General features: G+C 40.5%; 1 protein-coding gene across 1 annotated transcript; it reads right to left on the reverse strand.

The window, feature by feature from the left end:
- Positions 1-690: 690 nt before the first annotated feature.
- On the reverse strand, positions 691-14,728 carry urm1 (ubiquitin related modifier 1). Its single transcript, XM_071533180.1, has 5 exons — positions 14,693-14,728; positions 11,923-11,993; positions 5,664-5,745; positions 3,217-3,265; positions 691-2,633 (listed from the first exon to the last, which is right to left on the reverse strand). The coding sequence occupies exons 1-5, from the start codon at positions 14,725-14,727 to the stop codon at positions 2,565-2,567; spliced, it is 306 nt and encodes a 101-aa protein (XP_071389281.1). The 5' UTR covers position 14,728; the 3' UTR covers positions 691-2,564.
- Between the last annotated feature and the right edge of the window lie 1,956 nt (positions 14,729-16,684).

A 16,684-nucleotide genomic window follows, 5' to 3' on the forward strand; every position in this document is an offset into this window, starting at 1 on the left:
TGAGCAGTCAGTCATTGCAGTTGTGAGGCTGTGGCCCGTGGATATTATACACTGTGCAGACCCATTTAATGGTCCAGACCCAGACTCTGTGGTGGAGGGCTGCGTCAGCAAAGCAAATAAGACCCCCCCACCCCCCATCCTCCAACCCCCCCAAAAAAGTTAAAGGCTGATGTGTTTACAACTCAACGCATATAACGCCAGCCTAGACATAAGCTGATCTATCCACATTCGCCAATAAATTTAAAGATTAAGGCTAAACAACTAGTAAAGAGTATCGAAAATCAATAGGGTGTGTGGGCCTAATGCTTCTTTGTAAACGAAATATGGAAAATGGTAAATATGGAATCTCATGCAACATACTGATAATAAATCATCACAGAAAACATTTATAGATATTGGCTAATATACTTTAAAAATGCGACATAGGCCTGTAGATAGACTTTGATAAATTATTATTTTTTAATTATTATTTTGTAGAAATAACTTCAATTCAAGCAATAGTTACATTTAAAATGTAGGCCTAATGAAATTAGCAAAGCCTATATACACGCCAAAAACATTTCTTTATTAATCAAAAAAAGGAATAAAAGGTTCTCTGACAAAATCGGTTTATTTTAGGCTCTTTTCAGATTCACAGTTTGAATTGTGTTTGATAATTGCTTCTCAAACCCACTCTGCAAAGGTCTCTCTCTCTCTCTCTCTCTCTCTCACACACACACACACACACACACAGCACTAGCTGACACAGTAACACTAGGTTTTCTCCCTTCACTCCCTCTCTAACCCCCTCGCAGCCTTATTAGCATTTTCTTTCTACCGGCCATTATCAGCCGGTTTCCCGTTGCAAATCGGACTCCACAACCGAGAAAAGGTTTTAGGTCGCCCCGGGCGCTCAGGGGAGGGCAGCCCGGAGGCTAGACCTCGACCTCCCGCAGTGGTCCTGTGGTCCTCCCCCCTCCACCCCCTCTCTTATGAATATTCCGTCTGAGGGGGGCTACAGGAGGTAAATAGTCCCTCAAGTCCCGTCTAATCACCCTAAAACTCCAATCCGATCACAGAGCTGGGCTTAAATCGATCAGATATAGGCTATCACCAGGAATTATCGAAGCGTGATGTAAAATCCTAATTGAGTAAAGCGTTATGGTAATGTGTGCGGCATAGGGTGATGCAAAGTCTGGGATTCTTGCAGCCAAAATAGAGCTTTAGAGGCCTGTATACGTTTAGGCTTTATGGCTGGGTCGTCAACACGAGCCTCACAGCTGTTGAAGAGCAGACATGGATGCTGTGGTTTTAGAAAATATAAAACAATATTCATTGGAAAATTTAAATCATAACATTGGCAGCAATTACTTCAACATTGAACAATTATTAATTATTCATCAGGAAAAAAAAAACAGTTTATTCTGCAATATTACAATTCAGAGTGGAGGTAATGAAATACTTTTATTCAACAATAGATTCAATCAGAACTAAATATTCCTATTCATTTGTAATTTTCCTATTTTCTTTGCAACTAAAAAATAGAAATTTGAAAAAATAAAATAAAATAAAATGAAATCAAAGCAAAATTATGTATCAGGCACTCCCATCTAGACTGAATATCCTCAGGTAATGTTCAGGATTCAGGATAAAAACCTGCCTAATTTACATATTTTGGAAAAACTTATTTCAATCTTAGTATATTCTCTCTCTTTGACAATGGGCTACAATATAAAATCACAGAAAGTAAATTGCAGTAATAAAGTGGGAATAAACTGATCTGCTGTGGTTGTAATTTCATATTTCAATGTATTTTTTGGTCATAATTATGTTCATATTATGTTCTTTATAATCTGGTCAAAACAGAAATTAGGGTAAAAATAAAAAATATCCAAGGCACTCTGCTAAAAAAGTTTAAAAAAGCTTTTAATCTACTGTATTATTCTGTGTACAGAATATGTATTTAAAACAAAAAACAAAAACAAAAAAAACTTTCATAAGTGGCTATAGATGACAATAAAAAAATACAACTTAGAATGAAATAAGCATTATTTTGAGATCAAATGGAGCCAAAAACAGAAGACCTATTTTATTCTTTTCTATTTGATTCTGGAGGAACCTGAGGTCATTTTGAGCCTCAAGATCAGGACATAATATTATTATTCTCTTTAAGAGTAACAGTCTGAAAGAGGGGGTTCAGGCACACAGAGGGTGAGACATCGAGGTATACACACACACACACACACACAAACACACACTCACACCTGCAAACTGACCAGTGCGACCACAGTCCTGCAGATTGCTGAAAAATTGAGCTTTACACAAAAGTCCATGGAATTTAATCTCGTAGCTCCCACATTTTTCTTTGTAAACATCTCTGAATTTCCGCTCATTCCTGCGGAGGAACATCAATCACCTCCCAGTCGTCTGACACACAGCTGGCTGACAGATCCACAGCAGCCAATGGGGCGACGTTTTGTTAAGATGTGGGGGGAAAAAAGAGAGTGTAGAGGAGGTGGAGAAAAGGCTGAGTCTATGTTGTGGATCTGTTAGGTGTGTGTGTGTGTGTTTGTTTCTCTGTTTCTCTATCCGCCATGAAGAGTGGAAATGAACACAACATTGTCTTGGTCTTGTAGCTGGTACTCCAACTCCCCCTGAGGACCAGAACACACACACACAAACCTTATGAAATATTCAATATTCAATCATATACACCTATATATATGACAAAGTTGGGCCAAAGGGAAATATGTGTATGCATGGTAATGCAAATGTGTGTGTGTGTGTGTACTCATATGTTCACATTAGAGTCCAAACGATGAAAGACTTTTCACTTTATTTGCATCCTGTGTACTGTAATTGAATCAGTAGATTCAAATTGAAGTATTTAGACTGTGTGCATGTAAATGTGCGTCCATATAAGACTGAGGAGAAACTTGTCTTACTGCTGCTTCCACATTCACATTAACTTACTTTAAAAAAAACTAAAACAATTGGATTATCAGTTAATATGCACACACACACTCTTCCTCTTCCTTGTTTATAGGGTCCATGCAGGCTGAAGACATAAACACTGTTGCATTGTTTAACACTGAAAAGCCTTGATGTATCCTGGAAACAGAACAGGTAGATTAAAAAAGCAGCTAATATGATGTGTGCTGTCACATGTTGCCACACACACACACACACACACACTCTCTACACCGTCCGGCAGTGAGCCTGGCTCCCAGTCCTCACCATGAGTTCCCAGTCTGCATCATTAATAAGCACCAGAATCCCAGGCCTCCTGTGGGAAAACACACAGTTACCAGTCAGACACCTTTCCCACGTCTAATATAGACTGGTGTACGCTTGCAGGTGCAGTTGCATGCGCACACACACTCTCACTCACACACACACACACATGTACAAGACTTATACAAACAAGTAGCAAGAACACCCACACAGACACACAACCACAAGCACTCTGTAATTTTGTATGCATTAAAAAAATACCACACACGCAATGCTCATACACTAAACACTTAGCATTTGGAGAAAATACCAACTTTGAAGATGCTTTGAAATACAAAAGACTTTTTTTTTCTTTGTTGTTGTTTGTTTTTCTTGAAGGAGAATTATAAAGCTATTCCTTTTAATATCATGAATATCATGACATGCATTTCTTAACAGATCTGAGGATTTCTCTTTGTATTTCGAGATTTATGCTCTTTACAAAAGGTGGAAAGTCAGACAAATGAAAACATATTTGGTAAAAAAAAAAAATATATATATATATATATATATATATATATATATAAATATCACTCAAATTATCACAGAATGGAACTATTTATTCAAATATTCCAAATCCAAATATTTTATTTTGCTCACAGTACAAAAATGCAGAGAAGATGCACTGAATTTAAGTAAAAGAAACTAAAAAAAATGTCTTTGACTGATACATGTCTACAGCAAAACATAGTTCAGACAAATTAGAATATCAAATCAGAATTTTTTTTGTTTCAAAACAAAACAGCGTAAATTTAATAGGCCTTAATGTTTACAATCACACACTGGTATGATTATGAATGTGTGTGTGTGCATGTTACAGCACGTGTAGGATCATGAGCAAAGGGGTTATGCTCCCAATTTAAAGAGAAATGCCTTCTGGCTCCAAAGAGTTTGACAAATGGGCAATATTTTGAGGTAATGTAAATCGGCAATTTTTCATACAATTATGACCGAAAAGCATCTCAAGATTATACTTTTGTTGCTTTTGTGTTCTCCACATTGAAACTGTTTTGAAACTATCTGCAAATACGCATCCCTACTGAAGACAACATTGTCAACTCCATTCCCAAAATGTTGAAGGACTGAAGGTAATGATGTTTATTTTTCTTAAAATAAACGGAAATAGCTGAGGTAAAATAATGGAGAGATAATGGAGAGAAAACTGGAACTTTCGTTGGAGTAGGGGGTAAAAAATAGGGGTAAAAAAAAAAAAAAAACACACAAAACCTGGAAAAAGCCTGAAAGTCACCATCCTGCTAAAGAGGATAATGGGGGAAACGGGGGGAAACGGGGGAGGGTGATGACAGGTAGCCACAGCTGAAGCCTTCTGAGCGGCTGTTTGTGTATTTGTCTCTGAAAGCCACGGAGGCAACAGCAGGTAACACGGACGCTGCGTTCAGGGCAAGACGTAACGCTCAGTACAGCTGGTGTTACGGATACAGATGTCTCCCATACTGTTCCAGTACAGCTTCTATCGCCATCATAGATGCTCCGTGACGTCAGTCAGTGTGAAAGGGCAATATGAGAGGAACCTACGGGTGCACACAAGCACGTGCACGAGCGCGCATGCACACACACACAAAAGCATGGCTGCATTGAGAAAATAACAAAAGAATAATAGGAAAAAAAAAAAAGCACACACACACACACACAGACACGTTGCCCGCCATAGATCTTTTTTTTTTTAAAATAATTTAGAAATCCTTGATGATGGTTAACTAACAGTGTAAGCTACAAACACACACAAGTACACACACACACACACACACACACACACACACACACACACACACACACACACACACACACCTAATCTACAGGGTTTATAGGTAGCCCAGCTTTTTCCTCCATTCATCGGTTAGGCAGTACTATAAATAGTCTTCTATAAAGGCAGCTGTAAAAGTCAGCCGGTCCTATAAGGCTGCTCTTAGCCCTGGACACACACACACATACACACGCTCACACGCACATTAACACATACAAGCAGTCACACAGACATACAGAAGAACACATTCTCTCTCACACATAAACACATGCATGCACGCACACACAGACATAGACACACACACACACACACACACACGCACACACAAGTAATCATCTTACTGAAAGCTATAACCTGAAGCCTAGTCTGTATTTTTTCAGCTCAGCGGGGAAGTTGCTATCCCACAAGGTTTAGATTGCAGAAAAAAGCTTCAGAACCAAAAACTCAGTGACGCACAGAAAAATTCAGCTTCATTTTCAGCTTCATTTTCAGCATGTTTCTAGTATCTGATGGAAAAATGGTGACCAAATACTGCACTCATATTTTACATTTTGGATATTTTGATCCAATAACAGTGCAATATACAACATATTTTGGTTATCATTATATTTTTGTTCAAGTGTGTGTCAAGTGCACATGGACTCACACGGTGTCTCCCTGGACAAAGAGCTCAGGCCGTTCCTTCAGCAGGTTCCGTCGGATCCAGACCAGCAGCTGCTTCATGTCCCCTAGAAAACACACACACACACACACACACACACACACACACACACAGACAGAGGCAGACAACAGAGGTTATAGGTCAGGGGTTAAGGGTCAAGGTGTGTGGTTCCAGCCCCCTGGTCGATGTGACGCGACAGAAGCACTAGGCGGGACAAGGTTGTGTGTGTGTGTTGGGGGGGGGAAAGGAGAGGACGCCGGGGGGGATGGGTTGACTGATGTCTCATAGAATTGAACGGCCAAGAGCGATATTATTCACCTTGGTTAGAGAGAAAACAAAACAATATATATATGTATGTATATATATATATATATATGTATGTATATATATATCTGAGACACACAGACACACACAAACACACCTAGAAATGACTTCACCATCTACAGCTTGACATGCAATACAAAACATCGATTAACCATCTACATATTTCCAAAGGTAAAAAAGAAAAGAATTACAGCATTAAACCCGATGTTTTCCAACAGCACAGTGCACATCTTAAAAAAAAAAGTCTAAATACAATAACACTGCTCTCCAACCCTGTTATTGTGGTACATTTTTTTTAATATAGCACTAATGAAATAAACTACAAAATCCCACTTCAAAATAATAATTTTCTTTGTTATAGCGGGATACTAAATGCGGTGCTTTCCGCCCGAGCTTGAACATCAGCGAGGCTTGAATTTTCTATGAGTCTGACCCCTCAAACAATCAGATTGACCTCGTCTCCACAATAGGTTGAGCCTCACTCAGACCGGCCGACAATCACAAAGGCAACTACAACGACGGGTTTTAGGACAAATCCCCACTAAACACCTAACTATGAATATATAATAGTTATGGTTATCATTAACATTAAGATATTCAAGGCGGCGTAAGAGCCTTTGAGTGTGTGAGTGTGTGTGTGTGTGTGTGTGCGCGGTGTGTTGTCTGTACATGGTTAGGCTGTGTGTGTGTTTCCAGATGAAAGCTGCAAGTGGGGAAAACAGTGTAATAACGCGGACACACAAACGGCGAAATGTATAACACGGACCCACACACACACACACACAAACTAACGTTTTCTTTTGAAAGCTTTAAGGGGTAGAATAGTTAATTGTGTTTGTGTGTGTGTGTGTCTCATGTGTATGTATGTATATGTGGTGTTACTACTTGTGTACAAGAGCACGATGACTCACAATATTACTTGAGAGCGGGACTGGGAATTTCTGGTAGCCATATCACTCACAGAGAGAGAAAGAGAGAGAGATAGAGAGAGAGACAGAGAGAGAGATAGAGAGAGAGAGAGAAAGAGAGAGAGAAGCGGTGAAAGATAGATGGAGCAGATACAAGGGTAAGAAGACAGTGAGTCATCCCAAGCCAGGTGAAAGGACAGCTGTACAGGCGTAGCAGGTAGGCGTAGCCGGCTACACAGAACCACACAGGGATTTGTTCAAGTCAGAAGAGTTCAGCTGTATCAAAGGCAGAGCTAATATCAAATCAGAGCGTTACAAAGTCTGCAATCCTTTCGGTTTTTTCCTGAGATGCAGGAGAAAAACACATCCGACAGGGGGTTGCATACTCCTCCACTACTCATCTGAACCCCAGTACTCCATATGGACTAATCTACCAAATGGACACAAAGAGCAAGATAAATACAGCAATGAGAATATAGAATGCTTTTGTATTTTCAATAAGCAGATCTAAAAATTGCATTATATTTTAGAGTTTTGAATATTGTATTCAAAACATCAAAAACATGTTGAACTTGTGTGATTCCACATCATAGGGGTGTATGAAAGGGCTTCAAGAGCTGTGAAATTTCAAAAGCGGGTCTGTACACAAAACACATTTTAAGAATGTTTAACATATGTAATTCTTTTTTTTTTTGTGGAGCAGTTATGTTGTTCACAAGCCCACTTTTGAAAAGTCAAAGTTTTTGCCTTTGCCCAGCAGCAGTGAAAATTAAATGTCCTTGAAAAGAGATTTCTACAGGCACCTGCCTGGTCACTATGGCTATGAAAACTGAGGGCAACAGACTGTGTAGATGCTATACGATGCATAAGCTGTGTGTGTGTGTGTGTGTGTGTGTGTGTGAGAGAGAGAGAGAGAGAGGTTCGAAGCCTATGTGCATGGTGTTCAGGTTAATTGGAGTGCTGTCGGGCAGCTCAGTAGTATAATGATAGTGCTAGTTTTCCTCGGTTCCAGGCCTCCTATAAAAAAAGACGAATACCTCCCCTTGCAACACACACACACACACACACACACACACACACACACACACACACACACACACACACACACACACACACTCAGAGTACTAGGCAGTGAATATTGACCTGCACCTCAGCGAGGCTAAAAACAGAACCAATCACAACAGCAGTCATAACTCCTTCTTTGTGGTGACTCTTTTCTTTTCTCCCTCCGCCTTTCACTATCGGTCTTTTTCTCCACCATTACCCCTTATTCGCTCTTTCATCCTCTCGGCCATTTACTTTTTCATTTGCTCTCTTTCACCACCTCACACACTCACACGTTCCCTCGTAAAAGCTGCCCTCCTCTCCTCTTCTTCTCAATCTCTTTCCATCTTCTCCTCCCTTCTCTTTCTCTCTCTCCACACACGCACACACAGACACACACACTTGCAAGCTAACACATGTTAAATTGCACACAGAAAACCTCTAGGCCTATATAGACAGATTGTCTACAGCCATAACCCAATACACAGGCTAGTATTAATTCAAACTTTCATCAAGAAGTTAGTTGCATTTTAAAAAACACTCAGACACGACCTGTCTTGATGGCTTTCTTGTGTACAGCTACACTCAGGTCTACAAAATTTAATTATCTGCAGTCTGCATTAAAACGACAGGCTCTCATACAAAGACACTGCGGCTCTAGTGGAGGCAAAGAGAAAGATAACGCAATGAAATGAAGAGTGTTCAGATGGAGAGATGGAGGGAGGAACGAGGATATCGAGAGACGGAGAGGTGACGGCTATGGACGGCGCTACGCAGTCCAGGTGGGGAGGACAAGAAAATGAAGGAACAAACAGACAGAGCGAAGGAAAATGCGTCACGGGCTCCTGATGCATCTTGGGATAGCCGCGTTGCGTGGGCGGGAGAGAGAAATGGAGGGAGAGGGGGTGGGGGTGGGGGTGGGGGGGGTGGGTAAAAAAGGGCGCCATTTTGACGGCGATTCAAAACCATTTGACCGCTTTTCTTTTGTGTGTGAGATTTGTTGTTTTGTTCTTTTTCTTTTTGCTTGGTGTCTTCGTGTGATTATGATTGGGGGGGTGGGGGGGTGGGGGCTATCCATCTCTCTGCTGATGTGAGGGGCAGAAACTATGTGATCCTCGGACCACGGGGGTTGTGTTGTGTGTGTGTGTGTGTGTGTGTGTGTGTGTGAGACAGAGAGAGAGATCGGGGGTGGGGTCTTTCAGTCGAGGGTCATCAATCACCGACTGGGGTCAAAGAGAAATACGAAGGATTCAGAACCAATTATATCTGCCTTCCCCGCACCCCCCTTCGTCTCTCTCTCTCTCTCTCTCTCTCTCTCTCTCTCACACACACACACACACACACATACAAATCTGCACAGTCTCTCCCTCTCCCAACATACAAGCCCAACCAACTCAAAATGATACGCAGGGGGGGAAATGAGTTAGGAGCCACATTTCCAGGACCAACAAACCTGTCCGAGACACAGAAGTCCAGACTTCAGATCACAAAGAGCAGATACACCCAGGACACGGTCTGTCAAAATGTCCATGCTCTGAGGATGACAGATTTTCCTGTGATGTTAAAATCTTAAATCATGAACTTAATGGGCTGCAAGTCAAAAGCTCAGGGTTTTCCAGTCTCTGCCTCATACACACACACACACACACACACACACACACACACACACACACACACACACACACACACACACACACACACACACACACACACAGGTCGGCTGGTGCACCAAGGTCATATTTGGCTGACATTCTCCGTTCTGGTCAACTTTTGTCTTTTTGTTGTCGTGGTAACACCAGCACCATGGATGAACACCCTTTGTTTAGTAAAATACCATAGACACATATCTCTCTTTCTTTCTCATTCTCTCTCTCACACACACACACACAAACAGACACACAGACACACACACACACACAAAATCAGTCACAAGTCCAGTTCTTTAACCCTTAAACACAGACAGGCAACTGCCATCCCAAACTTTATGTGTGTGTGTCCACATGTCTAAGAAGTGCAAGCACACACACATAAACCCCAAACAAACAACTGCAATGACAAACAGCTATTCTTTCCTCCATCTCTCCGGTTTCTCCTCTTTTCCTCTCCTCTTCTGGCCCTTCCTTATTTCCTCTATGACCCTGTCCTGGGTTGAGGAAATAAAAACGGTGCAGGAATGTTTCTGTTGACTCCCCCCATGATGTGCTAGTGACCTAAAGGTGGAAGGGGCCTGAATCAGTTTGCATCCCGAGGTGAAAAAGCTTTTAGAAACCCTGATTTAGCCTCTTCTGCCCAACACAAAAGTGAATGAATTGAGTTAGAAGCACTTGCCCGCCAAATCAGCCAAATGATTCCACACAAAAATGACTTTGAGCTCTGTCACCACAATTGTTCTCCTGCACCCCCCCCCCAGTAACAACATAAACTTCCCCTTTACCCTCCACCCACCCACCCATTGGCTTTATCAGTGGGCAGCATTTACAAGTGAAAGAGCCGGCAGAAAGGATCGGTTAGAGAGGGAGAATGGACGGCAGGCTCAGGCAGCCTCACAGATGTTAGAGGAGAGGAGGGAAGGAGGGAGGGAGGGGGGAGGGAAGAAAGGGGAAAGTGAAGGGAGGCTAATGGGTTGTAGGAGGAAGTAATGAGGGAGAAATGTGAGGGGAAGAGGAGGAAGACGGGTTTTGGAGAAGAGAGAGGGAGGGTGAAGAAGAGAGGAGGGAGAGAAATATGAGGGACAGAGCAGATGAGGTAAAGGCAGCGTTCCCACACCTTTTCACTGATGAAATACCAAAACTTCTCCATCACCCCTTTTTAAATTTCCATAACCAAATTTTCATAAGACTGAATTAAAAAAGCAACCGTCCACTATACTCAATTTAAACATTAGTTTGTTTTTCCACTTTAAAATAGAAGATTATAATATTATTGTCAACAAAAAACAGACAGCAACCAGCGTTATTTTCCTCCAACAGGTCTAACAACTTCACAAATAAAATTTAAATTTCAGTTTCAAAAACTTTTTTTCATTTTTAATAACTTCTCCAGGCCTGCAAAATAAAATTTTTAAATTCCATGACTTTTCCAGGATTGTGGGAATCATGTAAATGTGAGAAACAACAGAGGTTTTAACAAAATAATAAAAAAGGGGGAAAGATTTAGAAAAAATAAGAGATGTTGTGAGGAAAATAATAAAAAGAGAAGGGGAGGAAGGAAATAGTGAGAGATAGAAAGGACGAGGGGCATTGAAGCTATAAGCGAAACGTGTAGCTCATTATGAGTGTAGGGTTGCAGTCATAAATATGTGGCATTTCTTGGCCATTTTTTGGAGTATGTCCAGAATCACTCCTACACAGGCAACAGCTGTCCCGGATAGGAGCTGTGAAACATCTGATGCTGCGTTCCACAGATGTTGGAAAGTCGAAAATTCCAACTGAATCGATGCAATTGAACAGTTTTTTAAGTCGGAATTCCAACTAAGAAACTCCTAAATTTCTCATCCCTGGGTTTTCCAAGATGCAGTTATCTGATGTCACATCAACATACCACGATACACTGTAAACGCTACAAAGCATTGTAACATGTAACATGTTCATAATCTCCAAAATACAGTTAAGTCTGATCTTCAGCACTGCATGTTCTTAAATGTATCAAAACACTTTTGTGGTAAATTGTGGTTAAACATAGACATTTGAAAGGTCAATTTGCACTTACAGTTGCTAATGTTCTATGCTAACTAGCTAGCTAATTTTACTTCACAACATTGACATAACATTAGCTGTAGCATGGGGAACAGGATTTTATGAAAAATCTTGTGTTCCATCCATCCATGTTTCTTCCTGGTTTTCCGAGCTGGACCACTGACATGCACAGAGGTTGTAATTCCGACCTACCAGCTGGGAATTTCTGATTTTAATGTAATGCGGCATGAGAGAGTGAGAAACCAGGTGAGGCAGGTGACAGGTGATACTCACAGGGTTCTGATTGGCTTGGAAGAGTCACATGATGTTCCTTCACACCATCAAAAAGCAGCTCTGCTCCTCCTCTGGGCAAACAAACAAAATTGACATCACTTTGGTGTTATATTTGTATTTTTTGGCATTCATATCCTTGTGGGGGTTCATGAACAGTCAACTATCAACATTGGCTGACTGTCCTATTCTGCTGATTTGATTTCCTTCCACAAAATATACAGTTCAAATTAAAGAGGGGCAAACTCCTTGTGATATCTGTGATAACCACAATGTGATATTTCTCCACATGATCCAGGAAGAGCTAGTTGACTGTTGACATGACATGAAGTTGAGACACTCAACTCAACAAGATGCCTTGTTGAGTTGAGTTGAGTGTACAGGAAAATGAAAATGTGCTAAATCGAGCCTTTAAGTAGGCTATGTTTGGCATTTTACATTTCATGTATTTAACAAACACTCTTATCAAGAGCACCTAACAGTAAGTGTGACAGTAGAATAAGAAAAAAATTCTGCCAACAAAATAAGCAGCCAATATATAAAGAATGAATGGGCTAATACTACAGTGCCAAGACAGTAAAAGAGATATATAGTGGCTTCTCTACAATGGACACCAATGGATGTGGACTGTCTGAAAAGTTGTATTCGACTAGGGCTGAACGATTTTGAAAAAATATCTAATAGCGATTATTTTTACTGATATTGCAATTGCGATATGATTTGCGATATTAGAGGGAATGATAATTTTTACATCATTATTCTCATTTTCATTGAAAAATGTTTTAAAATGATTATGGTGTGATTTTTGCGGGGATCTGTACCAAACAAAGATGTTTTTTTAAGTCTGTAGAATATGATGTGTAGGCCAGGACATCTCTGCAGCAGACAATATTTAATTTAAAATGGTATTTTGACACAGATTTCGCCTTTAACAAATATTGCGCCTCCTGTCATTTGAAAATTGCAGTAGGACATATTGCGATTTCGATAAAATTTCGATTAATTGTTCAGCTCTATATTCGACACGGTGTACATAGTGTGGAAAGTGTGAAACTGGAAAAACTCTTGAAATACTCAATTTTTGCTGTCATAACGTTCTTATATGGAGAATAAGCAATGCTTCATGCCATGATTTAGAAGTGTTAAAACAATTTTTAATACATACAAGTACATGTATTATATTTACTGACAAATACCATATACCTATTATACAAGTACTGAAAGATATTTTCTTCGAAAGTAACTTTTCATTGCTTCAAATAATTACCATGTTAATAATAGACTCTGAAAAATGTGTGGTTCTCAATCCTGGTCCTCCTCAGGAGCCAGAGTCCTGCTGGTTTTCTACTCTACCTGGTAGTTAATTACATTCACCTGATGTAACGAGGGGCAAAATGAGACCTGGGACACCAGGTGAATATAATCAACTACCAGGTAAAATAGAAAACCAGCAGGACCCTGGTCCCTGAGGACCGGGGTTGACACTGACTACATTTACATGTGCGCAATAATGTGACTATGGTGCAATTAAGGCAATAATCTGATGAAGCCACTTGCATGATTGCATAAACTGACAACTACCCAGAATAAGCTTGTTTACATGACTGAAGTATATATTTCAGTTTCACAGAGATAATTGTGGGAATGGGATATATATTATACATATATTTTTTGATAAAAATAACTTGTTTCCTGTCCCGCCACTTTAAAATGTAACCAAAGCAACCATGCCATGATTGTGCTCTACCGCATCATGTTGTCTGTTGCAGTCATATGCCAACTCTATTGCAATTACAAAATGGCATGCTTCAGGCCCTACTATTGAAACCTGTTGGAAGGAAGAGACGACGTAAGCAATTTTAACATCGCTTTGGGGTCTGGTGATGGGCATTTGTCATTATTTCTGTATGACATTTTATAGACTAAATGTTGCAGACCTAATGTACATTATTTGTTTTTCCAATGTCAATTGGTTACATGTGTTTTGATTGTTAAATGCATTTACATGAATTGCATTTGCATGAATTGTTAAATGCTCTGCATGATAGGCAGAGAGACTTTCTATGTGGGCAGCTGAGTTTATTATTAAAATTTCTGTATTGCCAGGCGCTTTGGCCATTTGACTGGCCCAACAGAAGTAGGTGAGGAGTATCAGTCCTACAGAGTGTGTGGCAGAGCTGACAGGGACGGTCTTCATGTGACTCATGGGGGAGTTTGATATTCCCACATTTATTAATGTTCGGGGGCTGTCAATTGTCAATTGCTGTCAGTGTCAATTCAGTCGGCTGCTAATACTGTAGATTTTGGTATGTTCAGTTCTGTTGTTGTTGGTTGTAAGTGGTAGTTGGTGAGTTTTTAGTTACTTTCCCGTCCTCATTCATTAAGAAACATTAAAACCCAAATCTCTCTCTCTCTCTCTCACACTCACACTCACACTCACACTCACACACACACTCTCACACACACACACACACACACACACACACACACACACACACACACACACACACACACACACACACACACACACACACACACACACACACACACAGCGGTTAAAGCCTACATACTATGACGAGGACGCCACTAACAAGCTGAAATTAGCAGGCAGCTAGCAGCAACACTAATGTGAGATCTCGTATAAATAAACAAAATAACTGATACCTAACTGAAATGACTACGAAGGTCAAGGAACATTTCGTCGCCGTATAACAGCTGACATTACACTAAAACATGCATCATAAACTAACATGTAGGTCTTAAAACTCCCTACCCAAACTCCAGGTGAAGTGCTACGGGCGCCGCCATATTGTTGATAAATACAGGAAGTCGTGCGATAGTCGGAAGTGACGTGTTTGGCTACGAGAATTATTTTTTTTGTCCAGTCGGTTCAGAGGAGATATCAAGAGTGACGTAACCAGCAAACTGAAAGCAATCTCAGAATTATTTTGAATGATAATTACGTTTTCAACAACTTTATTGTTAGTTGGTGGATAAATAAAAAAGTATCTCTCTCTCTCTCTCTCTCTCTCTCTCTCTCTCTCTCTCTCTCTCTCTCTCTCTCTCTCTCTCTCTCTCTCTCTCTCTCTCTCTCTCTCAAATTCAAATAAGCTTTATCAGCAGAACAATACAGTTTGTGTTGCCAAAGCACTTGCAAGAATATAGCAATCAACAAACAATAATCACATTAAGATATCAAATATTATACATATTAAAATATCCAAACAGTCTACAACAACAATTAATATCTGTTCATGTTCATTCATATAGCCTGAAAATACAGTCAGCCTATATAGCCTATACAGTCAAATATTGAAAATAAAATAAGTTTAGAGTTCAAAAGTTTGGTCTATGCTAATAGTGGCAGCTTTTCAATCTGTGACAGGCTGCTAAAATTAGTGAATATTTCTTTAAATTTAGGGTCATAGTCTCATTGTCTATCTTCTCATAGTTTGAGATCATAAAGTGTATTTTTGTCAGTCTCACTCTCTGTGCGCGTGTGCATGTGTGTGTTGTACACGTCAATGTGAAAGTGCACAGACGCATGACATGAATGTGCATACACATCTGTGTGTGGGTGTGTGTGTATGTGTGTGTGTGTGTGTGTGTCTCTGTCTCCTCCCTCCTTCCTTCTCTCCCCCCTTACGTGCGTCCTCAATCATACTGGTGACAGTCCCAGTCCCAATATATGGGGTTGGGGGGGTGAAGGGGGTGTCAGTCCGAGAGGTTTGAATTGCAAATCCACTGCCTTCTGTTGGCGTCCAAGCCTTAGCGGGCCTTTCCCTGCCTTCATTCATGTGTTAATGAGGAGTCAGTCCAGGGGCAGATAGATAGATAGACTGGGGGCCTGGCGGGGGTGAGGGAAGAGTGAGGCGAGGGTGAGGAGGCAAGGGGGGAGTCAGAAAGCGAGGGAACGGACAGAGGGAGAGGAATCCAATGATGGCGGAGGCAGGAATGGAGGATTTGGAAAAATAATGAAGAAATGATGAGCAGGGGTACAGAAGTGGGCTGTATTTTGACCGTTTGTTCAGGATTTGAAAACATTACTTCATATCTGGACTTATGTGATGTTGGTTCTCACACACAAGTGGCTGCAGTCTTAACGTCCCAACCGGGATGAAGAATAGTCACAGCTAAAACATGGTCATGGGGTTGAGCTCAGAGGCAGACGGTGGGGTGGGGATGGATTTCTATGGCTATAATTTGAATGGCTATGAGTCCTAATAGAGTGAGATGTCCAAGAACGGTCCCACCATCACTGTGTGTCACCTCACATTTGCTAAGCTGGCTTGAGTTTCACTCACAGCTGCTATAGTTAGCGTGCCATTGTCAGCGTTGTCATTTTTCCAATGCATGTATTTGATATGTGTATACGTATATTTGATATGTGTATTTTGTTTTGTATTTGTTTTTTTTGCAGGTGTCAACAAACTTTAATTTAAACTTTAATTTAGTTTATTATAAGATACTTCTGAGTTTTTTTTATATTTTAAGAATACAAAATACTGAAGCAAAATAGCCTCTATTAAACATTTCTTGCCCTTGTAGGCCTACTCAAACACATAATGCTGTGATAGTAGGTTGCTGAGATGATTTTATAATAAAAACAATTATCTGAACACTCAAGATTAGGCCCCAACTCAGACTACTGAATATGTATAGTTATGCACCTGTTAGATTCAATTCAAGACACCCTGTTAAAGGGATCTTCTCTCTGCTCTCAATCCCTGTATCCATATGGCCTTTAAGTGTTCTGGTCTGGAGC

Source organism: Centroberyx affinis, unplaced genomic scaffold (genome assembly GCF_046629955.1).
Source record: "Centroberyx affinis isolate AG114_WGS23_722 - 3 ecotype Tasmania unplaced genomic scaffold, CSIRO-AGI_Caff_v1 ptg002334l_1, whole genome shotgun sequence".
Lineage (NCBI taxonomy): Eukaryota > Metazoa > Chordata > Actinopteri > Beryciformes > Berycidae > Centroberyx > Centroberyx affinis.